The sequence below is a fragment of the Brachyhypopomus gauderio genome, chromosome 1 (genome assembly GCF_052324685.1).
Source record: "Brachyhypopomus gauderio isolate BG-103 chromosome 1, BGAUD_0.2, whole genome shotgun sequence".
NCBI lineage: Eukaryota > Metazoa > Chordata > Actinopteri > Gymnotiformes > Hypopomidae > Brachyhypopomus > Brachyhypopomus gauderio.
Genome location: NC_135211.1, coordinates 14,608,923 through 14,636,755, shown reverse-complemented (window position 1 = coordinate 14,636,755; position 27,833 = coordinate 14,608,923). Strand labels below are relative to the sequence as shown.

The following is a 27,833-nucleotide window of genomic DNA, read 5'->3' as shown; positions in this document are numbered from 1 at the left end:
CAAAAATAAATACTTTTGGCTCTTCAGTTTTTAAAATGAAATAGTAGCATTCTGTGATGAGGTAAACATAGCCTGATATTTTCGTACACATACATTTTTGCACACACAGTCACCACACTCCCTACAATGTCTCTACAACACAGAAACAGTACAGAGAGTGAGGTGTGTGTGTGTGTTTAGTTTTCAAACAATTATAAGATCAGCGCTTCAGTATTTAAATATAACATGAACTCTAAATATCATCATTTGCACTTTGTGGTACCGGGAGTGGTGTGTCTCTCACCTGGCGTCTCGACGCGCTGGTAGTGGTAGGGGTTCACACACACCTCATCCTTCTTCATGTGGAAAGCAAACTCACACAACTCAATGGCACGCAGTTCATGATGGGACTGCAGGTCTGGCCAGCGCCACAGCCGACAGTAGATGACATGAGGGAGACCTTTCCTGTGGGACACCTGCAGACGCCCATCCAGAGACCTGCCAGACAGAGAGAGAGAGAGAGAGAGAGAGAGAGAGAGAGAGAGAGAGAGAGAGAGTGAGAGGGAGGTAGGCAGAGAGAGGGAGAGAGAGAAAGAGCAGGAGTGACGATGAGAGAGGGAAAGAGAGAAAGAGACAGAGAGAGAGGAAGAGAGAGCAACAGACAAACAGAGAGAGAGATAGAGAGAGACAGATAAATGGAGTGGTTAAACGTTGTAGACATGTGTGTTTATAATATTAAACTGGTCAACCGTGCATTTTTACAAGTGCACTGTTATATTGGCTTCTCACCTGCAAACCTATAACCCTGATGTTACAGTAAAATCCAATGTAATTAACATTGCATTAACATTTGTTTACTGAGGTTAGAAACTGATCAGTGGAGTAGGAGGCTAATGAAGTGTGTATGGCAACAGATGGCATTATGCACCAATGACATGTCCCTATAAGACAGGTGTACCCACAAGATGGCCAGTGAGAGGAGGCATAAGCAGGTTATAATAAAAGCAAAGTGATATCAGCTTCCTGCCAAAATGCAGCACAATTTATAATTATGCGCTCAATACATGGCTGAAAAAGAAGAATAACAGGAAGTACAAACAAGAGGAGTTCCTATAAGAGCGGAACCACAATGGGCTTCAAACCTGCACATCAAGTACTGCTACGTTTAGACCCCATGTAATGGACTACACCAGTTAGGCCTCCTTATCCTGCTCCTGACAACCTGCCTCTAGCAGCACCAGAGTGCAGTCAGCCATGCTAACACCGTCTTACATGGACTTATGAGATCACCACAAGGCATCTCATCTGCTCTCTCTCTCTCTCTCTCGCTCCTTTGCACACACATCTGTTTAACTGCAACATGCACAGACACATGACACATGTGCATTCAATCGCTTCATGAAGGTAATGCCCAAAAGCTCTTTATGACATTCTGGTTAGTGTGAGGGAAATATCCCAGCATTTCACCTCTACTGCCCCCCCCCCCCCCCCCCCCCCCCCCTCCCTGCACATGTGTTGTGCTCCTGCAGTAGGGGCCAGGGGCGGGGCCCAGGCTGGGGCCAGGCGCAGAGGAGGCCATCGCACAAGTACGGCCCCGCTGGGGAACTGCTAGCGTTCACCACGGTGACGGCGGCAGCTAGAGGAGCAGCAAAATGTGGTTTCAGTTTTTCGAAGATTTCACTTTGCTGGCAGAGGGAAAAAAATATGGAGGAGGAAAAAAAATAAGAATGATGTAAAAAGCAGAAAACCAGACGTCCTGGTGTGTGAGTGTGTGCATCTCAGGGAGAGAGGGAGGGAATGGGAAAGAGAGTGGGGGGGGAGATAGAAAGAGGGAGAGAGGGGAAGAGAGGAGAGAGAGAAGGAGGGAAAGGGAGAGAGAACAACACAGCACAGCTACCAAATAAAGGGCTACAGTAGAAATTAATTATGTAACAGCTCTTGGTTTATTCAGTCATGGCCTAATTTTTAAATAATGTACAGCTCTTGTCTTAGCCATACTATGTATAAGCAGTAGCAAAGTCACTTATTCACAAACACACACACACACACACACACACACACACACACACACACACACACACACAGCGAGAGTCAGGGGTGGTTGAAGAAGGAAGGACGGAACTACTTCAGTCTGTGCCTATAAACTGCCATTTCTTCTGGTTTAGTGTTGCACCTGCAAGACCACCAGCACATTAAGATTAAGCACTGTGAACACAGAGAAAAAAACAGAGAGAGAGAGAGAGAGAGATAAATGGAAAGGGAGAAAGTGAGTGAGAGAGAAAAAGAAAGAGGAGGGAGTGAGACACAGATGGAGAGGGAGAGTGAGGCAGAGAGAGAAAGAGAGTGACGTCTCAGGCTTCAGACCTCAGAGAGGTGTCACCAAATGCATCAAAGGCACTAAAGATTTCATTAAACCAAACTCAATAAACTACACTCAAAAATGTTTCAGCAGGTCAGTAAATATTTCTAAATGAAAAATGTGTTTATTATGTTAAAATACTAAGCACTGGAATGTACTTGATCTTTATGAGTTTAACATTTAAGTTATGCTAGTAAATTGTTAATAAAATAATGTTAATAATAAATGTAAAGTGTATATTTTACTTAATATATGCTGTTCATTCTACAAGCGTTTTGTAGCATCTTGGAATTCCTCACAAAAGAGGAATAATCTATTTTTTTATTTTTTTATTGAAATCCACTTACTCTTGCGCACTTACGCATGAAAAAGAAGCATCCGTTGACGCAAGTCAACAGATGAGACGTTGAAGATGAGAGCGAGGGAGGCAGAGGTTGGTCCAAAGTTAGCAAAGCTCAACGTAAGTTACATTTTAACTAGTTGTTATTCAACTGATTAGGAACAGAATAGCAACAAAAATAGTATTGGTCTTGTCATTTTATTTTACATTAGCTTTTCTGGCATCAACTTAACATGTTCTTCAGATAAAAGGTGATAGGTTACACATCCAGCTGAAATTCATGGTGATCAATGGCTACTAAAGCTGAACCTTAGTCGTCAGGCGATGTTTTACTAAGTTACAGGGTTCATACTGTCACGGTGACAGCTCCGGACCCCTCCTTGTGGGCGCGTCGTTACGTTGTCTGTGTCTAGTTATGTCCATGTTTGTAGTTCCGTGGGTGTGGGTTGTTTGTGAGCGTGTTAGTTAGTCTCACCTGTGCCTTGTCTCGTGATCACGAGGGTATGTGTACTAGACCTATTAATGTGCGTTCGCACATTAATGTGTTGTGTGTAAGTGTTTGCGCTATCCGCGCCGCACTTTATTCGTTGTTTCATCATTAAATAAACATTGTATGTTAATGTTACCCGCTCATCGTGCCTGCCTCCTCCCCCCGTAACACATACACCTTTCCAAGGTCGCCTTTCAATATTTTTCAGCCCCGTGCAGCTGTACTAAATTATATATTTATACAAATATATTATAGTATTTATTACAAATATACATGATGATTCATACAATTTTTATCACATTAGAAAAGATGTTTGATAAAAGAAGAATAAGCTTGTCGGCTAAGTTAGCTTAATATATGCTTAAAATACAACCGCGGAGAGAGAATGTAAAGACGTTAAGATTGTGCATTTTGAAAATAAACTACCATTAAATGAAATATATGCTAGCTTGGTTAGGATTTGCTCAGGAGCAATACTACTTCAATCCAGCTTTCAAGTGTCGTGCTGGAATTAGTTTTTAGCTTACTTTTTTCTGTCATCTGTGGCTTGGGGTAGCTGTGGCCTAGGGAGTTAGGGATGGGACACAGCTTTGTAACCGAAGGGTTGTTGGTTCACTTCCCTGAACAAGACAACACAGTTCCTAGGTGCCGTGGTTAGGTCTGCCTCCCCTTGCTGTGTATGTGTGTGCTGCATGAATGGGTTGACATCCCAGACTCTGCAATCCATGTCTTTATGGACCTTGCCTTGTGCACTGGTGCACAGTTATGTTGGAAGTGGAAGGGGCCAGCTCCAAACTGTTCCCACAAAGTTGGGAGCATGGAATTGTCCAAAATGTCTTGGTATGCCTTGGTAGAGGTTGGGGGACTTTTTTATCTGGCTTCTTTTTCTCTGTTTCTTGAGTCTCTCTCTCTCTCTGGTCTTGGGTAATTTTGTATACTCAACAAAAAGCTGTAGCTTTAAAGTCTAAAGAACAATCTTGTTCCCCTCTCTCTTTGTTTCCTTTCAGCTACTCTTTTTGTTGGAAAGTTTATTTCTGTTTATTGCCTCACTGTATGAGGGAGCCAGTCCTTCCCGTGGCATCCTTTGTTCTCTCTTTTGATCCTTTTTGCACACCCAGTTTAGTTAAACTCGGCGAGTGGGTCCTATCTACCCAAAACGTGGCTAGCCCCCACGTTACAGAACAATTCAGACAGCTATGAACCCACTGAGCTTCCTGACCTAGATCGGGTCAGGTCTGCCCTAGCCAATCAAGGGGCAGCAATCAGGAGGCATAAGCAGGCCCTGTAGCAAATCCTGACTCAGCTACAGGCTCTCACTACTGCTCTACACCAAGCTACCCCTCTGGTGATGCCTTCAGTAGCTTCTCCTGCTCCTGGTCCCCAGGTAGTAGAGGGAGCTGCTGCACAACTGGAGCCCCCACCACCACCCTCTGAACATTACTCTGGGGATCCTGGAGGATGCAGAGGTTTCCTTCTTCAGTGCTCCCTTGCCTTTGAACAGCAGCCTACCAGATTCCCCTCCGACAAGGCTAAGGTAGCCTACATTGTCTCCCTCCTCTCACGTAGGGCTTTTGCTTGGGCTACTCTCATGTGGAAGCAAAAGCCTGACATTTGTGCCTCCGCAGAGCAATTTATGTGTACGACCTTCCACCATCCCTTGTCTGGAGAGGTGACCAATTCTCGCCTCCAACGAATACATCAACAAATCGTTGGCCGATTACTCCATTTAGTTCCAGACCCTAGCTGCTGAGAGTTGCTGGAATTCCAAGGCACTTATGGCTGCTTACCAACATGGTCTAAGCAAGGAACTCAAGGATGAGTTGGCTCCATGTGACATTCCTTCAACGCTCGAGTACTTTGTGGAGCTAGCCTTGCTATAGTCTGCTATAGATGGGCGATGAGGGCCCTGACCTCTCCTGAGTAACCCCTGAGTATAGCAACCTCAAGAAGGTTTTCTGTAAGAAAAAAGCCCAGTTATTTCCTCTTCATCGGCTTTATGACATTGTCAATCAACCTGTTGCCCGTCACGAGTCCCCCACGGGGCTGGTTGTTCTCCCTGTCTACCCCTGAGCACAAGGCCATGGAGGATTACATCCAAGAGTCCTTGGCCATGGGCATCATAAGGCCTTCTTCCTCTCCCGCTGAGTGGGTTTCTTTGTTGTTGGTAAGAAAGATGGGGTCTGTACCCTTGTATTGACTAAAGGGGCCTCAATAAGATCACGGTCAAGAACCGTTATCCCCTGCCCCCCTGCACGGCCTCTGAGGTACTGCAGCAGGCGTCCTTTTTCACCAAACTGGACCTGCGAAGTGTCCATAACCTTATTATGCTTAGTGAAGGGGACTATGAGTATTTGGTTATGCCCTTCGGGTTGATGAATGCTCTGGCTCTGGTCTTCCAATGCTACATCAGTGAGGCTATTAGGGAGTCACTGGATCGTTACATGTTTGTGTATCTGGATGATATTCTTATCTATAGTAAACGTCTGGGGAGCATGTAGTTCATGAGGGTTCTCCAGCTCCTCCTCAACCACCACCTTTGTGAAGTCAGAGTTTCATGTTAGGACAGTTAGCTTTCTTGGGTTCATAATCTCTCTAAACCGTCTGTGTATGGTTCCGGCTAAGATCCAGACTGTGGCCCGATGGCCCCAGCCTACATCTCTCCGCTTGACCCAGTCAAGGTTTTGTGAACTTCTTTCTGGGGTGGGTCCTATCTACTAGGGATGCACCGAAATGAAAATTCTTAGCCGAAACCGAAAACCGAAAATGAGGAAACCAAGGCCGAAAGCCGAAAACCGAAACACCGAAATACATAAAGCACTTTGAGTTACATGTATGTATGAAAGGTGCTATACAAATAAAGATTATTATTATTATTATTATTATTATTATTATGCCAATTATTAGTAACATTGGATTTATGGCTAACCTCACTAAAATCAAGGCATTGCTATTCAAAGAATAAATCAACTACAAAATTTGATTTGTATATATTTATTTAGCACTGACATTACAGTAATGCATATTATAAAATAAAATTAGTGGTGGGCCGTTAACGGCGATACCGCTGACAACGGCCGACCACTAATTAAATTAAACTCGCTTGCAGACCGTTTTTATCTGAGAGGATAAATATATGTATTTTATACGAGTTAAATTTAGTTATAACTGACTGGCCTGAAAGATAAATATAAATTCTCTCATAAAAACGTGACGTGAGTTGCAACAACATTAAACAGCTCAGGTAAACACACTTCTGAGAAATGTCGTCTGCTCGGCAAAACATAACGGGGCTCAATGTGCTCTATTAGCCTACGAAATCCCTACGACAGAGAACGGCTGATCGTCTAAGGCAACGAGTTCCATAATTTTTGGTGTAATGTCTTTTGCCTTGGCGCCATCACTGGAAAACTTTTTTGCTAGCTTTATCCAAATAAGCGCGTGCAGGTGGCGATTTTTGCTTGCGTCATCACAGCACATTGTTTCGGCCGTGTTGTTTCGGTGATGAAAGTATTTCGGCCGAAAACCGAAAATGCAAATTTAAGCCATTTCGGCCGAAAATTTTCGGTGGCCGAATTTTCGGTGCATCCCTACTATCTACCCAAAACCTCCTGATGGCTCACCTGATTCACCTCTGGCTAGCCCCCACGTTACAGCAATTATAGCCTACAACCTAATTTCAAATCTTATGAAATTAACATCTAAATCTCAATTTTTAAAGCAGAGCTTCCAAATAAGAGACACACAGAATAAAGAAAAAAAACTGAAAATCTGCCAAGTGCAAATGTATGTGAACTTTTTTTTTTTGCTCGCTCATCCTTACAGAACTTCATCAGTTGAGAGAGGTTGGAGGAACATCTGGCATGTACCGCCCGCTTTAGTTCTTGCCACAGCTTTCTATGGGATTGAGGTCCAGACATTGATCCAGAGTTCAAGTCTTCTTTCTCTTAAGCCATTCCTTGGATGTTTTGTTGCATAATCCATTTCCATCCCAGCTTCAACTGGTCAAGAATTTGTTGATAGGCCTGGGAATTGATGGTTCCCTGGAGAATATGTAGTTGTCCAGGTCTTGAGGTAGAAAAGTAGACCTAGACCTTCACCTTTCACCACCATACTTCACTGTTGGGAGGAGGTTTTTCTCTTTATATGCAGTGTTGACTTTTCTCCAAACATCGCGCCTGTGATTATGGCCAGATAGTTTGATTTTGGACACATCTGTCCAGTGAATGGACTTCCATGAAGCCTCTGGTTTGTCCATGTGCTCTCTGGCAAAGTTTTAAGTGGGCAACTTTGTTCTTTCTGGAGAGCAAATGCTTCCTTCTAGCAACTCTCCCATGAATGCCATGCTTATTGATTGTTTTGCCTTATTATGTACACTTATCCCAGATACTGCCAGAGAGGTCAGCAACTCTCTGGAGGTGATATGTGGGTAGGCATTTACCTGAACTAATATTTTTCTGGTGTTTGCAGTGATGCTCAATGCCCTCATTTGTAGATTTATCTTACAGTGGATGGATGGAGCTGGAGATGATCTTGTAGCTTTCCCCAGACATATAGTCTGTCACTTTCTTTCTGTCCTCGGATGTCTCTTTTCCTCTTGCCATTATCTTGATTTTTATGCCTCTGGATTGGTTGGGAAGACACTTTTAATCAGTGTGTCTCAAACCTTTTCCCAAGGATGTTGTGGTTCATTTACTTTTGCACATGCTCTGATTCCATGTTTCATGCTGGCAACTCACATATTTCCGTCAAAACAAATGAATGAACATGAACATGACATTTCATACACAAACACTGGTGATGATGATAAGAGAATCATGGTAAAGCAATAGAAAAATCTAAAATAGGAGTTCACAAACTTTCAAGCAGCACTGTATGTTCATCAAAAACAAAAATAATGGCATGTTTAACCGGCATGATATAACTTTATAGCACAGAGTGAATTCAAAGAAGGCCTCTCGTCAGGCCTGTGTGGCAAACAGCTCCTCGGGACTGACCACACTGCTGTCCTGCCCCAGGCACTGGACACCTGCATTATACACGACTGCTGTGTTTTAGATATGCATCAGACACATCCAACAGACACTCACACGCCACATATCCACAGAGAGAGAGAGGGAGAGGGAGAGGAGGAGAAGGTTATGCTAGTTCAGCAAAGCTTCTCAAGTCCCTCAAAAATCCAGGGCATGGATACCATTCAAGGCACACATTTTATTTACCCCAATAGACAGACTGACAGAGAACGATTTTACAAAGCAACAGCCTTTTCATATACTGGACTTTCAGCTTCTACTGGGTAATGTCTGATGGTGAAATGACTGAGAACAATTAGTTTGGAGCAGCAAGCAGGGATTCTCCGTGCACTAACCTTGGCTCTGGGTTAGCTCACAGTGAAAAGGCTCTTTCACTTGAAACTCTGCATGCCTTCAGTTCCTTTACAAACAGGGCAAAACATTCAGACAATATTGTTGGCGGAGATCACCAGGAGCTGAACTGGCCCGGAGAGCAAAATGCAAAGTATTGATTTTGCTCTTGGGAATTTTGGGAAAGTAGGTGAACAGCACCATAGCACAGTCACACAGATGCACACACACACACACACTCTCACACACACACACACACACACACACACACACACACACACACACACACACATACATACACACACACACACACACACACACACACACACACACACACACACACACACACACACACACACACACACACACACACACACACACACTCAGATACACATCCAAAGGAAAGGTCTACCATTTGTCAGCTGTCACTTGAGTAGAGACAGTTGAGATTTGAGACGACAGAGAGAGAGAGAGAGAGAGAGAGAGAGGTAATTGTAATTCCAGAGAGAGAAAAGTGACAGACACTTCCAGAGAATTAGAAAGAGGGAAGTTGAGAGGGAATAAGAGAGAGAAGTCATTTCAGAAAGAGGGGCTAGTGCTGTTTGGAAGGAGTGGAATGTGGGAGATGACCCCACTATTTAACACAGCCTGAACCTCACTTACACCACTCAACACCAATGGTTCAGCATTCTGGATCTTTCTTAGTTACTTCTTAGGTACATATTTAATTTTAAAGTATTATGCATGATCTTTCATAACTTTAACATGTCACTTTAATAAGAAAAGTTAATAATAAAGTATTAAATATACTATTATTATAGTCTTTGCAAGAGAGTTACTGCAGTCTTTCTTGAGGATTATTGATAGGCTACAGCATCAGTAATATTGCATTTTCTTATGTTTGCTGAAAGACTCCTGTGCATTTCATTGGTACGCAAATCTTTTTGTCCCATACAAGTGTGTGCTATGACTGCTTCAGGAGGTTCAGTGATCTCTCTTGTTACTAATACGCACCGATTCTATCTCAGCACACACACACACACACACACACACACACACACACACACACACACACACACCGATTCGGAAGTGTGGAGTTGAGTCACGAGTGAATGTTTGTGAATGTTTCCATGAATTAATGTTTGAGTGAGTGTGGTCTCGAGTAGCTGTGACAGTCAGTATTCAGTGCTCTGTGTGTAAAAACAGAATGCACTCCAAGTTTTGAGAAACTGCAGAGACACTTGCAGGAGGCTCTAAGTGACATGATGAACAGTCTGAACTCTGTTAATGTGATGCACAGGAGTAGACTAAAGGAGGGGGAGGGGAAGACTCGGGCAGGGGGGAAGATGCCGCCCCCCCCCCCCCCCCCCCCCCCCCCCCCCAAATACCCCTTCTGCAATCACTACTGCTGCCCCTCCCCCTACCGGCTGGTCTAAAGCCTGACAGCACAGTGATAACATGCAGGCTGTGGCCAATGGGAGAAGCCCTCGCTTATTCCGTGTTGGGCTGACGATGTGCATTAATCTTGTCAGTCACAGCCTCACATTCACAGCCACACACAGTTGTCCTCCACCCACGTGACAGTACCACCATTGTTAGAGAGTGACGACTTTCACACCTCCACCCTTAAAACATATCTAGGCTGACGTCACAGTTCCATCTTTACTGTGCAACTCTTCCAAGCATCTCGACACACCCAGAGGAGTACGCAGGTATCAGCATCACTGGAGCTTAATTAATGGCAGAACCGCTTGGCTGTGAGAAGTACGACAAACGCCGATGTTATTTGTTACATTGAAGGTATTAATAATGGCTCAGATAACCCCAAGGTCTATGGGACCCCTTACCTATGTGCACTGTGCATTCTATCAATACCTGCTCTGATCCCTGAGTGCAAAGAAATACCAGAAAGAGCCAAGCAGCAAAACACCAGCTTCCCTTCCACATGGTCACATTCCTGCCCCTCTGCTAAAGTCATTAGGGCCTTATTTGTATAAATATAAATTAGCTAGTGTGTCCGCTGGGCACCCAAAATCAGCAAAGACACAAACACACTCACTCACACACTCACACACACACACACACACACACACACACACACACACACACACACACACACACACACACTCATTCACTCACTCACTCACTCACTCACTCACTCACACACACACTACTGTTGAACCACAGCATAAATATGATAACACAGTATTCAGAAGCCCACCTATTCTGCCCATCTGCTGTATTAGGCGTTATGCTAGATCCACATGCTGGCCCTGGTAGCCCATTATTACAGGCCTTCACTGCTTGTGGAGGAGTGGGCACTTTAGATGCTCCCTGAAGTAGCAATTTCCAGAACTTGAATATGCACTCAACTAATAATTTCAAGTAATAATGTAAAGCATGAAATTATGTTTTTGTTCTGCACTGCAAAAATACCTGCACGACCATATAATGTAGCGCACATCCGATGACCCCCCTTTGACCCCCCTGAGCACGCCTGAAAACAGTTTTGACATGCAACAACATGAGACATATTATTGATCTTTGCCCGATAGTCATCTATCACATCAATGACATTTCAAAATACAATTGTAAAGTATTTCCCTGTAATTTTATTGTTTGATATGAATTTCAAAGTATAAAGGGTAGAAATAGCCACTTTAGTCTTTGAATAAATGACTGAGATCGACTGGATTATTCTGTGTACGCTCTCCAAAGACATTAAAGTCTCACAAAAAGCACAGAGAAGCTTCAAAACATCCTTCACAAGCTAACCCCGCCCCATGTCCACACATGCACACGCACTTAGGAAACGCTTCACAACCTCAAAGAAGTGCTGCATTCACGGATGACTGTGACCCCGTGCGACGCCCAGCGTCTGTAATGCACGCAGCCCTGGGCAATGGCAGAGAGGCACAGAGCAGGTTTGTTGTCTGCTGCACAGAGTGGCTGTTATCCTGGCAGATAGGATGGAGGTGAAGAGCTTTCTAAACCTCCAACCCCAACATTGACCACAAACCAAACCTACGCCCAAACACACATACACACACACACACACACACACACACACACACACACACACACACACACACACACACACACACACACAAGACACACGTATGCATGCTTTTACTGTCTGACTGATCTAACCACACATGACTATAGACAATGCATAGACCTACAGGGCTGCACACAGTGCACACACACACACACACACACACACACACACACACACACACACACACACACACACACACACACAGAGCAATTATACAGTCTGACAAATACATGCACGGACACATTCAATGCACTGACAAGACTCTACAAACACACCAAAATGCCTACGCATTAATGCACAGATAACACACTATATAGAAAATTCTTCTCACCACAACTGCCATCAGACCTGACACCTGTGCTCTGCCTCATCACTGTTAATGTACAAACTCAAAGTGCCTTCCATACACAAACACCAAAATTATTGTTTAAAAATGAATACTAAGGATTATTTTCAATCTACTGTGAATTATTTCACAACTACACTGAAAACTAAACTAGTCATGTATTTATAAGAGTGAGTAATGACAATGTGAACCCACTAGCAGGTTCTCTGTAATGTAATGGGTTAAATGAACAAAACTGCAATACCTTAAGGCCAATCCTACTCATGGAATGACTAAAGTTTGACTACTGATCTCTTTGTGAAATCGTTTAGACGACTCTCAATCCAGCAGATTAAACTAGCAGCATTCACCACTCCACTAAAGCAACAAGAGCTGTGGCTGATCGTTGATTTCACTGTCTGCCTCCTCTAAACAATAACTCTGACTCATCTTTCAGAGTCTCAAGTTCATCTCCTGCAGACGACCTTCGCTTTGAAGGTGCGCTCCTGCCCACGCAAAAAAAAGGCTCGGCGGATCAATTAAAAAAAACAACCCGATCCTCCTTTAGCTTATCAAAAGCTACTCTGAATCACAGGATGCAGCATAGGATTTCAGGATGTTCAACCTGAGGCCAGACGTTTCTTCAGGGCACACACAGAATCGGCCTCGAGGAGAAAGATGAACTACGCTCACAACGACAGGCGTCGCCTGGCCAAAGCCTACCTCACAAACCTTTCTCGTTTACGCAACCGTTCGAAGCCCACTACATGATGGGGCTCCGTGGGCTTCAGCGGGCTTTGAACTTTTTGTTAAGGGCGTGCGAAGCGACACTGAGACATGCGGTTAGAGACGTGGTGGGTGTCTCTAAGTACACATATAGACCCGTGTAGGCATGCTCTCCACCGCCGACACTCTGCTGGGTTAAGCCGGATGTGCGTGATGTGTGTGTGTGTGTGTGTGTGTGTGTGGGGGGGGGGGTGTGGATATGGCGACACAAACAGGTGCAGCGTATCGCTTTTAAAACTTGAGGCTTCCAAATATCAAAGCTGGCAGTAACTGAGATGAGGATGATTTAAAAGGAACAGGGTACATTTCAGACACAGGTCAAATCCATGGGAAAGATGCTGATGTGGGGAACCCCCTTTGAAGAAATAGTTTAGGCCAACAACAGATGCAATGTGTTTGGAGACACTACATAGAGCTCTTAGACTTGTATTCTGTTTTTGTTTATGAATGCTGCATACAAGCTTTATATGCCTTTATATGCCTTTTTTGTGGAACAGAAAAACTGTAAATGAAAGAGCTTTATCTTTGTTACTGCTTATTTAAATGTATTTTATTTAAATGTATAATATGAAGACGCGTTTCAATTTTAAAAGGCACAAGCTCTAAATTTTGCAGGATTACTGTACAAAAGTCCTTTGTCAAATGCCGCTTTCTATAGCTTACATTGCACCTGCGCTCACACACCCCTTCCAAAAATGTAGGCATCAAAGTCCCACTGCAAAATATGCAGAGGCTTATGACACTCGTGGAGCCAAAGGCCGGGTGCGTCCCTCCAAGGCCTGACCCTGCTTAGACTCGCACTGACTCCTCACTCACCACAGCCCCCCCTCGCTATAACATGCCTGCGGACCTCGTCAGCGTATACCGCAGACAAAGATCGACAGACCATGCCGTTCCAAAGACCTCCAGGTTGAAGGGAAAGCAGTCCAAAAAAAAAAAAAAAAAAACGTGTACTCTGACAAATGGTAGACCAAAGGTGTAGGCAAACAGGCAACACTTTGATGGTACGAAGCAGAGGACCTCACGACATAGAGAAAAGCACAGAGGAATAAGCCAGTTTCACGCATTCAAATGTAATACATAGGTTTTTTGCCTTTCTTAAGGCCTTATCATTTGTTCTATCATTATAAAGCATTATTATCGTTGTTATTAATGGGTCAAATCTAGTTGACATCACAATTTGTTCTGCTTTCTTCTAAGCACCAAATCATGTTACTCATCTCCCCTTACAACACTCTCTCTCTCTCTCTCTCTCTCTCTCTCTCTCTCTCTGCCTACCTTTCTCCACTTCTCTACACCTCTTTCACTCCTCTTCTATGTCTCTTACTCTCTCTATCCTCGTCTCTCTGACCTCCACCTCTCTCTCTCTCTTTCTTCCTCAGTCAGTCAGCAGCTCTTTAAGTTGTAATTTTCCATCTTTCATAGTCAGTGTAGCTACGACAGGATTCTGGAACTACACACAGGCCTGAACCTCTGCACCCTCGTTAAGCTAGTGTGAGACGAGGCAGAAAGGTATGAGGAATCTAGCACCCCAGAACAGCATTTCTTAAAGAGGAGGAGAAGCCACTGTCTGGGCGTTCACACTGAGCCAGCAATACAGGCCAGGGCTGAGTGCCATGCTGATTCAGAACACTCAAACAAGTAGGTGAAGTATTGAAGTCTGGAGGAAAATTGTGGAAGTCTGGAGACACACAGGAATGTACTATGTAGTTAATGTAGTTATTTGATTATAGTCAAACAAGATTTTGAGCTTCAACTAATAAATCATTAGCTAAAACATTTTAGTTTTAGCTCTTATACACCTCTGCGTTTATCGCTGCATCCACTTTTGGCTCTAAGGTTGTCGCACTGTTCTACACCATCTAGACCATGTGTATGAAGTTGACCAGAGCTCTTCCTCCCATGTTTCCCAATAGCTGGGTTTCTTGCTCTGCCTTCACTAAAGCTGTTCACTGTCTCTGGGGCAATGCTTTCACTCTGCTATGTTGTTTAGAAACAAACCCAGCAACAACAGCGCTGCAGGCAAAAAAAAAAAAAAAACCCACACACAAAAAACCCACAGCTGCTGAGCAACACGCTTTCTACCAGCACATGCTCATTGTGCTCCAAAATACTAGCGAATCTCTATATAAAGACTAGCCCTGGAAAAGCCCATATATATATATATATATATATATATATATATATATATATATATATATATATATATATATATATACATACATACATACATATATACATAATATTTGGGCATGTCTGTGTGATCCTGCTCTACCAGTATCTTCAGGTGACATACCAGATATAAACCTTGCTCCGCTCCAAAGCTGGAATATCTCCTGCGGACAGAAATCTACCAGCCTGAACACGCATTTTAGGCCTGATTTAGGCCTACTTTCAAAGTGGCCAAAGCATAGGTGTAAGTTTGTGTTGGGTGGGAATTTGAAGTTGAAATTAACTGTACACTACTGGGCCAAAGTAAAGAACCCTCGGCCAAAAACGCAGTGGATGAAGCCCTGTGTGCATTGTGACATGGCCAAAGGACTCCCATTTTGACCCTTCTAAAGGAGAGATGGTGTGACAAATACAAACGGATGGCAGAAGATTGATGTGCAAACACTATACGGAATAAGACGAAACAGTATAATAGTATAATGCTGGTAAACTTCTGTGATAGTGTCCCGGACTCGAACACCTGATGGTGGTTGGTCAGCATCTCCTACAGTGACAAAACAAGATCATCCAGTAAAACGCAGGGCAACGAATTCAAGTAAACAGTTTATGCGATATAAAATGCAACCTCCCATTCTCGTGGGTGGATAGGACAATTTAAAACCTGACTAGTTAGCTGCGCGTTTTCATCAATAATGCAACCGCAACCACACACACACACACACACACACACACACACACACTGCACAGTAGCTTAAGTGCGAGAGATTAAGGTCGTGTTATATAACATTATGAGGCAACACACTACAAGCAGGGAAAGGCTGGGGCACTGTGGGGATCTTGTCTTAAAACTGGCATCTCTGGACCGCAAGCGTGCAGTGTGGTTGTGCATCCGACCATGAGCAGTACGCTGGCAATTTCGACATCCTCGGGTCTGCTTAAGTTTCCTAGATGGAAATGATAGCTCAGTATGTGTAAACAGGCTGTGGCGTTTAGGCTTGTCTGTGCCACCCTGACAATAACGAAAACAGACAAGACTCTTGATAGTCATGAAATTCATATACTGAATACACAGACACTCAAATAGCATTACTTGAATGGCGTTACTCTCTTAAGGCATGGCTGAAAAAGACAGTTGTCTAGCCACTGGGACAGCGTCTCCTGGTTTCTGACTCTGTCAAACTGACTGCTCTCAAAATCGGTATACAAGAAAGGCCAAAAGTGAAGGTGAAGCAAGTGTGAAAACAAAGTGCCAGGTCCGCTACAACCCCCCACGGGCACGTTTCTGAGGCGCAGCCACTCACCGCGGTATTGTGATACACTTCGTGCTGATATTCTGAGTCGTGACGGCTTTCTCCAGTTCGTCCAACTGTCCCGTCTTCTTCAGTTTCTTCACAAGACTTTTGACCGCCTTTTCGCACCACTTTTCCTCCTGTCCATTTTGTTCGCCCTTTTTCCACCCCAAAAGTCTTTTCACAATAGGGGGAGTGAAAGGTAAAATTGACATGTTAGCTAACTTTGGGTATTTTTTCCTCTGTGCGTACTTTTACACAAAGGGGGAGATGTGTTACAGGTCAAAGACAAAATGCATCAACGACAAGAAGATAAATTAAATTCACAAACTAGGTCTACATGCGAAATAAGCGAGACAGAATATTCCGACTTGGGCAAACAGACGTGTCTGCGTTTACGATGTCTCTGCATGCATATCCCGCGTAACACGATTAGCACGGGGTCTATATTACTCCGCAGAGAAACATAGTCCACCCTGTCCCATCAGTATTTTTTATCTTATAAACAATACATTTGCTATCTGCTTTAAAAATACGTGTAAGATTCTACATATTTGACATCTGAAGAACTAGTTTCTTTTATTGTATATGAGTAACAAAAGCGCAAGTATGCTCAAGTTTATAATCTTCCGCTGCAGTGCTGTAATGCGGTCCCCTCTGACGTCTGCAGCTGAGTCTGCTTCTAATGCAAATAACCCATTACTAGTTCTCAGATTTACAATAGACAAATGCAGGGAACAGTAGCACAGTTAGTTTATCAAGTTTCATCGTATGCTTTACAAATAGTCGTCTTCTGCAGACTGCATATGAAAACCACAATTTCTAACGCTAACTTAAAAATTCGAATCTCAATAGGAATTAATTTACGAAGTAAACGAAATGAAACATTTCCTTCTTACAAGTTCATGTAATGTGTAAAACTATTCTGCTTAGTTATGTTTCGACAAACTATATGTTTAATGCCAGGAAACGTATCTGGGTCAAAAAACAAATACAGTCCTTTTCGAAGTGCCTCGCTGGCCCAGTGAGAGTGAGGGAGTGGGTTGTTCTGGGTGTAGGGGTCTATTATACCGCTTTATTGCCCTGTTTCCTTCTCAATTGAAAACACTTGTAAAGGCTGGACAATCGCTGCAATTAAAATGACTCAGAGGAAAGGAGACGGCGAAATTCAAATTCTGCCGGAAAGGTAATTAAGTGTCTCCCCTCCCTTTACCGCAGGCTATTAGTTCTACACGCAAGTGCATAATTAAATAGGACGTCTCAGTGGACAGAATAACCATATATTAATTCATCGGATATCCGTCAGTCGTAGGGTTTGGTCTGAGCTGCTTTTTTAGGTGAATGAGTGGGTGTGAGGGGTGCCACCCCCATACGTGTGAAGAAACTACCCAAGCTCGCCAGCAAACAACGGTAAGTTGTGGGAAGTTGTAATCCTACTTGTTATCTAGCTAAGCCACGTTTCTCTGTTCCGGAGCTGATCATTTTGAAGCCAATAAAGTCTTCTGTAGCATTTAAAACAGAGAAGTATACATGAATTGAAACTGCAAAGATCACAGTGCTGTGCTAGTCCCTGGACATGCTAAATGAACACATCACATCCGTGATGAAAGTAGGATGTGGACCAGCATCTATATGAAAGAGTGTAGCCACGAAGGGTTCCACTGCAGGGAGTCAGTAAAGAATATGGAAACATACATTCACAAGGACGAGTTCCTGTACTGAGTAAATGGAAATCTAACTCTTTGTCTCTTTTCCTAGTTCTCTCTCTCTCTCTCTCTCTCTCTCTCTCCTCTTTCTCTCTCTCTCTCTCTCTCTCTCTCTCACACACACACACACACACACACACACACACACACATTCTGTCGCTCAACCATATATCAGTGGGGGCTAGGGTCAGAGTGCAAACTAAAGAAGTGTGCAAGAGAGGGCCAGATGTCAGATGTTACCCCTAAAATGCAAACAAGCTGACACAAAGCTCTGGAGGGCTGAGAGTAGGGTCCTGTGTATTTGCATGATCATGGTCTTTACTTCATCTGCAATCACGCTTCACACACTTTATTCAGGTCTTCATGTACAATCTGGTACCTTGTGCTGGGTATGGTTGATTTTTTTGTAGTTTTATTTAGATTTTTTTCAAATATTAATGGCAAATGCTAAATGTTTGTATATTGCAAAACATTTGATGCCACTCTGATGTTACCCTCTCCAATATCATATGTGAAATGATTTACCCTTGCCATTTTGCCAAACATTATTCAGCTCTATCACTACCACAGAGTTTTGTGACTGAAAACTGCCACAACAAAATTAAGATAAAAAAAACAAACAAAAAAAAAAAAACCCTGAGTCAATATCACTTTGATGAATCATCACCTACAGACAATATGACTCATCATAAGAAGACTCAACACAGATGAGCTATCTCTCCACTCGTACACTCCAAACCCGTGAGAAACAGAACCCCTGGGCTCTAATACAGCCTGCTCCATTCAAACACATCTCCCTCCATAAACTCATTAACAAATAAACTGAAGCTGATTTGGAATCAGTGAGGAACTGGAGACTGGACACTGAATAGGGACACATTTTGAAAGATTCTCTTCCCCTCTCTGATAGTGCATGCTGCTCTCTAAATGCAGCAGCGTGAAGCTGTTAAAGCTCGCTCCAGGCCAAAGCCCTTCCTTTCAGCTATTTTAGAGAGCCGTGAGTGTGTAGTCAGTGTGTATTTTCTCATCTCTTCCTGCCTGCTTTTTCTCTTCTTTTTTTCCCCAGCCCACATGGTAACTGTCAATAGAACCTAAAATATGCCACACAGAGACATTCCCACTGCAAAAGAACTGTTCAGAGTTCTGTTTCACATTAGGATGAGACTTTTCAGAAACCAAGTAATGAAAGCAATCATGGTGTTGTAAATTTCATGACGACCAATGGAGGTGAAATATTCTTTTACTGTCAATAGCTGCAAAGGTAATTTACCCCTTTTTGTAATCCTAATTCCTACTGTTGACTTAAAATGTTTCTGTGGACTTTTCTATAAATGTCTTATTACCAAAACATTACGTCCTGGTCTGTTTAAGCAATCAAATTTCAGTGGAGGAAAACTAAAAAGTAACATTCTCCTGTGTACATGTCTGTGTGTGTGTGTGGGTGTGTGTTTGTGTGTATGTGTGTGAGTGTGTGTGTGGGTGGGTGGGTGTATGTGTGTGGATGGACTACAACTATGAATTCTGCCATGTGCTGTCTGACTGCAAAAACCAGTACAAACTCAGCACCTGTTTGTTCCCTTAGGGTTCAAGCTCTGGGACAGCTGCTCAGTGTGTGTGTGAGTGTCTATATGTGTATGTGTCTGTGTGTGTGTGTGCATATGTGCACATGTGGGGGTGGGGGAGGTGGCAGGGGGGCAGATGGGATCCAGCAGACAGATCTGGGAAAAAAGTGGGAGGATTTCAGACGTACGTGTATGTGTTCCATACAAAAGGCAATGGGTATGGGTAATGACCATGTACAAAATGTTTGGTGATAAGGCCATTGTGGATACCTGGACCCTGGAGAGAAGGTCTGGTGGAGGGAGAGGGTGGAGGGAAGGATGAATGGAGATGTGGATCAGCTGGGCTCCCACACAGAAATGTGAGGCAGGAATAAGAGGATGTGAGTGTCCGATTGGCTGAACACTGGAGCAACACAGATTGCAAGGTGGTAAGGCTCTGGGGTGGGTGTAATCTATTAACACTTCCCCTAAAACTGGTATTTATTTTTCCCCACTAACATGTCTTTACAACCTATAAATGTGGGGCTATCCACTTCCAAAAGCCAATAATAGCTATAGTTCTTAGAATTAGAACCTGGGGACAGACTTTTTTAACCATTTAAACACTGTTTACTGTTTAACTATTGCCCTCAGCAGTAAATTGCCAAGTGTTGAATTAACAGTGGTCTTTAATAGCCAGAGTTTTAACCTAATTTTAGCTTTTAATTGAATACTTTAGACAAATTTAGATTTCTTTTTGTGTGTATGTAATGTGTGATCAGTTACCTTTCTCACAGCAAAAAGAGAGAACCGTCATAAAGCTGTCCTGTTTATGGAAATATGTTCTGACATGAGAAGACTGTGCCAGCATGTTGCAATAGACAGGTGTGAAGGGCACAGGCTGTGTTGCCAGAACCTGCTTATATGCATACACCTTTATGAAGGAGCCCGGGATCTCGCCAGCTTGGTAGGGTGTCATTAAGGCTGGTTTATGGAACAGTTGAGATGGGGTGCGGAGTGAAGAGTTATGGCAGCCTCAAGACAGCGTATCCTGAAGCTTTCTTGGCAGTCACAAGCAATATAAAGTCATATTTTCTCGGTCCAAGGCCATCAATCCTGCTGAAGCTCGCACAAGTCCAAATCTACCACAGGATAAGTTGTCCCCCCCACCACTCACTTTGCACACACACACACACACACACACACACACACACACACACACACACACACACACACACACACACACACACACTCATACACAGAGCCAGCAAACATGACATACACAACACACATGCTGCTTAGAGTCTGAGAGAATGGCTGGCTATAATCAAGTCGACCTATCACTGCCTGATTTCACTATGGAAATTGGAAAAGGGTTTTCTAAATCTGTTTAGAAATTTATTTTAAAAATTACTACCTTTAAGTCAAGTGAATTGGGCATGTGTTAAATGTATTAAAATTGATTTGTACAACAGTAGGAAGTGGAAGACTTTATCTAGACATTTATAAGTTTCAGATGAGGCAATGGGCTGACATGAAGCCAACTGGTTCACGTCATTGTTTAGCCTTATGAAAAAAAAGTCTTACTTTTGTCAAAACCTCACACCTTATATTCAACCACCTTAGAAATGAATAACTCCGTTGTTTGCGCATTTGCTCACTGTTGGCGACGCGATAGCTCACAGCCGTCTGTCGCTGCTTCCTGGAAGGCTGATGTCTCCAGGGAAGTCTGTGTGGGTGCTGGTGCTCTATCTCACTGCGTTCATATTGTGTGTATTATTCCTGCCAGATGAGTAGAAATGGCCACGTTTGGGTCACTGAGTGCACAGCCGACACAGAACCTCTTGTCGCTGACGTGTAACGTCATTGCATTGCTCTACTCCACAGGGCTGATTCATACGTTACTGTGTACACAGGGTAGGGAATCAGCAGGTACCAGCAGGTGATACGTGGTAGTTTTACCCCACGAGTCAGATCATAGGGTTTACCGAGTATACAGTGGGAAAATAGAGTGAGGAAAATCACAGGGATTACCGTGTGCTGACTCAAATCACACACATACACATTCATATATAGACACTTGGCACTATCTCAGTTGAGCAATCCTTTTCAAATTTAAGATGCTTACTGGAGCACACTTGAAGTTATAGGCGTATTTACACTGGGGTAGTGTGCTAAAGGACAGAAAATCTGGATGTCGGTGTTTCTTTTGAGATAAGCAATGTAATAAATCGAGTAGGTCCCTCTTGTGGTCAAAACTAGTTAGTACACAAGGAAATGTCCATAGTTCAGTTATGTGGAGTCTACAGTACAGTTATGCAAGTTAAAATAATACCTTTGCTATATTGCTTTGTGAATCGTGTTCCACGTTTTCATGTCATACTTCTTTCTTTCAAAGTGAAATTTCTACATGTAGTCTATTTCTTCACACTTTTAACCACCCCTTATCTACCTGGCTGGAGTGCTGACCTAGTGCTGACCTTCTGATGTCATTGCACTAGGACTGTGACCAGGGTCAACACACTTTAACAAAGATCCTACAATTTATGAATAATTAAACTGTACAAACTCGGATAACTAAAACACTAATTTGAGGAAATAACTGAGCCACAGTAGAAAAATCCAAACATGACATCTCATTGACAACATCTCCTGAGTGGTATAGCATCACGATCAGGAGTGAACTGCATATGACTGAATTATGAAATTGGTGCCTTTTTATTTATAATCATACAGCACAAAACAGCAGTTTTCCTCGAATATGCAGGCTCTGGTGATGTGCAAATGAATGTATTTAGAATTTAATAACATGGTTTTAGATTGGACTTCAGTAAAGGCATATGCATGAACTACATAATTACATGCTGTGTCAGCTTTAAATGAGAGAACTTCTGAAATGCACTAATAAAGTGTTGCATCCAAGCGACTGCTCGTGTCTGACTTTAAATATATGCAATTATTAAAAGGTCAACGTAAACAATATCAAAAGTGAATACCTTGCTTCTCCATGACATGGTATACAGAACAATAATCTTCTTGCTAGTATATTTTGGGCTGTATTAGTGAAGTGACATCTACATTATTCGTTTCATGAAAGATATATGCAATAAAAACTACACTTTAGAGGAAAATAAATGTATGTATTTATTTATGCATTTGTTCGTTCTTGTAGCTTAAAAATTTAGGTTGGTGAATGTAGTCTCTTATTAGGTAAAGGTCATTAATAAACAATCAGGGTTTGTGCTAACTTTATGGGTTTGGGATATAGTGTTTGTACATTGCTTGCATGAGTGCTGTTTGCTACTTGGTCCAGTGTGTCAATTACAGGTGTTAGACAGTGTTGGTAAGCTTTTTGAAGGGATGTACGACAATGACAATAATTACCTATTTGAAGCGCTATTTGTATGCTACTATGGTTGTTATGTGTGACACAGCATAAGAAAATATAGGCCGCTGTCTTAGTTTCACACACATCAGATTAACACTCACAGAAGTGCTAATTGGATACAGGTGAGACAAAAACAGCTTCACTTCCTGTCACTCACCTGGTGCAACAGGTGTTAGCCGCACAACAGATGTAGTCATTCCACAGATCACACGATCTGCCATACGGATCAATATTTATTTGGATAGGAGCATTTGCTAAATGTATAAGTGTAACATCTAAACGAGTCAGTATTATATTCGCCGAGACCTTTTCCAATTCCTAGAAAAGAAAACTGTGACATTAACTTGTCATAATATTAAAGTTGGACTAATTTGCATGCACACACACAAAAAATTAAAACTTTCACAGCTGCCGATTTCTTTCCGAGGACTCTGGATCTAACAGAGTAACAACTCTCAAGTTAGGAGCCCCAGTATGTTCATCATGATTAGTAAGTGTTTAGATTTTGTGGAAACATTTACAGCATCTGCTAGCATAATTTAACAGATTAAACAATAGACCTTCTGCATGGTTATAAATCACCAGTGTATCACTTAACTATTTAGGCTTCTGTCCAAGTTTTCGTGAATGGGAGCAGAAAACGCAAAAGAAAACATATGAGGTTGCTGAGCTCCAGTAAGCATTGACATCTCGTGTTTCTTTCAGGGAAATATTGACTATAGATGTGTGGCTGGAAGCCAGATGCTGATGCCAACGATTGTCCTGTTCTTCCAGACTAGACGAAGGTCATTACACAGAAAACGTTTATCAAGTTACCACTAGGTGGCAGCAGGCACTGAATATAACGAAAACGTGCTGAAGTTTGTGACTTCCGGAGGAAACCGTTTTCCGCTAATTGTAAAGTTCTCTTAGAATGTCTCCGTCATTCTGTAAAACAAAATTAGTTAAAAGTAAGAAAAGTAGAAACGAATCAACTACTTATGAGGACACTGAAGTCATGTGCAGACCAATTAGCAGGGATAATTTTGCAACCTGACTTGCAATTGTTGACCAGTTGCTCTGACTCCTGTCATTACTAAATGCTTTGATAGACTCATCCAGAAACACATTGGTAACAGTATACCAAACAATTTAGACAAACCTTCTGTTCCACAGAGGATGCTGTCTCCATTGCACTCCATACGGGCTTGTCTCACCTGGAGCAATCTGGTACTTATGTCAGGATGCTATTATAGCTCTGTGTTTAATACAATAATCCCTCATAAACTGGTAGCTAAACTCTCCACAATCATTTTAAACATTGGCACACCACAGGGCTGTGTGCTCAGTCGTGTACTCCCATCCATCCCTCCAACACTTGTGAAATATGCTGATGACAACGTGGTCATAATGCCACCAAAACTAAAGAGGTCATTACTGACTACAGAACAATTAAAAGAATATATACATGGAGATGAGGCAAAGTGGGTGAGCAATATCAAGAACCCTGGGCTCCACATCACAGCTGATCGCACCTGGACCTGTGAGGACAGCGCAGAGGATCATGGGATGTCCACTCCTGAATCTGGACGTAGTGTATGCTGGTCACCTGCAGAGACAAGCCAGCAACATTACAAAAGAAGGACACCATTTTTTTGTTCCTCTACCGTCAGGATAGAGATACAGGACAATAGGACTAACAGGCAGAGGAACAGCTTCTTTTCCAGAGCTGTGTCATCCATCACTCCCTTAGCATACCCAAAATCTTAAAAACTCATTTACTTTTATATTGCACTATTCTCCAGAGGTGGGACCAAGTCAGTGTTTTGCAAGTCTCAAGTAAGTCCAAGTCTTTATACCTCAAGTCCCGAGTCAAGTCTCAAGCAAAGACACTCAAGTCAAGTCAAGTCTCGAGTCAAGACAGGCATCAGTCAAGTCAAGTCCCAAGTCTGAAACTTGGAATTTCAAGTCCTTTCGAGTCTTTTTTTTTTTTTTTTTTTACCAATGTTGCAGGTATATTTTAAATGTAAATAATAGACATGCGTTCTTTTTAAAATCTGTATTCTCCTCAAATCTTGATAAAACATGTGCAACTGAAAACACGAAGTATTAAAAAAAATTAAAATTACACCTCTTTATTGCACAGTTCAATTTGTTAAACTTAGCTGCAAAAATATTCATACTTTAAACTACAATTTTCCAGAAATAAATATTCTGTGAAAAAGTCATAAGTAGAACTCCATGTTCAAATAAAAAGTGCTGATATTTTCACAGTACAATACAAAGAACCATAACAGCATTTTCCCTCTCTTCTCTTATCTGGTTTCTTGGAGAACATGTGTGAGTGACACAAGACAAACAAATATAAGAACTGAACAATTAACAGGAATCTGCAACTTTAGACATTTCAGTAAACTATTCTGCATTGCATTTCCTGGCCAAAAGTCTGTATGTCATTTGTGCACGATGAATGATGTCCCCATAGCTGAAAACTCGCTCCACTTTTGTCAATATATTTTTTTCTCGACGTAGATGTCTTCAAATACACAATCCATGCTGAGATAGAACTGGATATTATGATGGTGACAGAGAGAGGCTCTCTTCCCCGAGTTCAGATACAGAACCCAGGGTTGCCAACTCTCACGCATTGAGCGTGAGACACACGCATTTGACCGTCTTCACACGCTCTCACGCCACACGTCCGATTTCTCACGACGGAAAAAAATCTAGTTTATTTACCTCTGATCCACATCTATGATTCAATGAGTTACTAGTTCGCTCTGGCACCAACCCCTGGCGATCGATCGATCGCGATATAATACTTAATTTGTGTCCATTTTACACCCCGCCCGGTAAAAATTTACGTTCGCCAACCCCCCATTTGATTGGTTGTGCTGCAGCTCATGCACACACACGTACAGAGTATGGAAAAGCAGAGGACTGGTCTGCGTCAGAAGGACGGAAATGAAATTAATGGGGCGCACTTTATAAATATTAATATGCGTTTTAAAATTTAGATTTGGTGTAAAAAAAAATCAAGTCTTTGCAAGTAAACAGGTTCAAGTCCAATTCAAGTCCCAAGTTATTGGTGTAAAAGTCCAAGTCAAGTCTAAGTCTCTGAATATTTTTTCAAGTCAAGTCAAAAGTCTTAATATTAATGACTCGAGTCTGACTCGAGTCCAAGTCATGTGACTCGAGTCCCCACCTCTGCTATTCTCTCTGGTAATTTAGTACCACCAACCATACTGCTGCTACTGCTTTAAATTATGTACATGTGGGCAAACAAGTATTTATGTATGTATGTGTGGACATGTGTATATACAGTACATGCTCTTAGATCTGTTGAATGTTTTATGGATATATGTTGTTTTATGTACGTGTGCTGTCTTTGAGAGGAACCACTCGGAATTTTGTTGTACCATATGCAATGACAATAAATTATTCTATTTTATTCTATTCTATTCTATATTGAATGCAAAAAAAAAAAAAAAAAAAACTGACAAATTTTTGTCATAGCGTTTGCTCACAGCTGGCCAGTATTTGTGAACAAATATATACAGAATACACATACAGCCCCAAATTAATAGAATAATATTTCTGTCTCAATAATGCAATAATTTTGTCTCGCTTATTAACATGGCTCTCGTATGGCTATGATAAGCATTCAATTTAAAGCTTATCTCTCATGGTACACTTCAGATCAAACAGTATCTTCATACATGACAAACCGTGCAGAGAAGTTATGTTTTGTTTTATCATTTTGTAATGGATATGGATGTTTAAATATTATTGTGTATTTGTGTGTGTGTGTGTGTGTGTGTGTGTGTGTGTGTGTGTGTGTGTGTGTGTGTGTGTGTGTGTGTGTGTGTGTGTGTGTGTGTGTGTGTGTGAGTGAGTGTAGGCATGTGTATGCAAAAGGTTGGCATCCACAAACATGCTCAGTTGAGCACAATGAGAGTAAAGCAGATGAGAAAATGTCTGGCTGCATGCGGATGCCTAGTCTCGCGTGGAGCCAGTCCGTCTGCCGACCAACTGCCCTCCTAAAGACTCAGGAACATCCGATCCTCCTGGAGAGAGAAAGAGAGAGAGAGAGAGAGAGAGAGAGAGAGAGAGAGAGAGAGAGAGAGAGAGAGAGAGAGAGGATGCACTCCTATCTGTCCTCTAATCTTTTGTCAGCTGTTCTTAAAATATTTTAATCAATTTTGTTACGCAGGAAATCTAGATATAGAGAAGCATGCAAATGAAAATGTGCATTTTCAATACACCACAGAGCTCAGTATGATTCAAATGATCCAGAAATCTTAAAGCCATGGTAAATGGTTTGATAAAGTGGTTAAAATATTTGCTTTTCAGTTGATCTTGTAGTGTCAGATTTTTCTTTCAGGAAAAGGGGTTTCCCTGATATCAGATCTTTCTCGCAGTCCATTAGAACTGTCTGTCAGGCTCATCTGTGAGGGCTCAGGCTGTAATTAATACACACACACACACACACACCCTTCACATTTTTCACACCCAAACAATTATGAATGCACTAGCTTCATTGCATGCTTATATAAAATGAGAGCGAGAACGAGAAAGAGGGAATTACTAAGTTTATGCCTGTGCCACAGTAAAGGAGCAGATTCCATTAACCCAGGCTGGAGGACAGGACTCAACGAGGAGGAGTGAGACTAGTTAGTAAGGCTGGAGCAACTATTCGTAAACGAGAAGCAACACCAAAGTTTCTGGGTTTTCTCAGCTATGTTTGTATCAGTTAGGACTAATCAATGATGAGGCAGTGTACCGGAGCTCTGCTAGGTTCACTGGCCGCCAATATTGATCGCCCCGGCCCATGGCTAAGGTATTGACAAGGCATGCTGAAAGCATACTGCCAACATAAAGTACAAAATTTGGACTTACTACAATCATATTTGTACGCATACTCCAACCCAGACCTGTGCAAGTGTTATTATTCAGAATCATGCGACGAAAGAGAAATATCCTGGAACAGCAAACATGCCAAGGAAGCAGTGTCTTCACTGACAGAATAGTTACTCTAAACTTGAAGGCAAATGCTTTTGG

The 27,833-nt window shown here is 42.3% G+C and overlaps 1 protein-coding gene and 1 long non-coding RNA gene across 2 annotated transcripts in view; both read right to left on the bottom strand.

The window, feature by feature from the left end:
* smad3a (SMAD family member 3a) overlaps positions 1-16,585 on the bottom strand; it is a 28,273-nt gene extending 11,688 nt beyond the window's left edge. The window contains exons 1-2 of the mRNA XM_076998439.1: positions 16,171-16,585; positions 284-477 (exon numbers count right to left, since the gene is read on the bottom strand). Of these exons, the coding sequence (XP_076854554.1) occupies positions 284-477; positions 16,171-16,373 (397 nt within the window). The 5' untranslated portion in view covers positions 16,374-16,585. The remainder of the gene's footprint in view (positions 1-283; positions 478-16,170) is intronic.
* Positions 16,586-23,043: 6,458 nt separating this feature from the next.
* On the bottom strand, positions 23,044-27,833 carry LOC143509567 (uncharacterized). The gene is made up of 3 exons (XR_013129712.1): positions 27,672-27,833; positions 23,935-26,839; positions 23,044-23,720 (listed from the first exon to the last, which is right to left on the bottom strand). It is a non-coding gene; the product is annotated as an uncharacterized LOC143509567 (long non-coding RNA).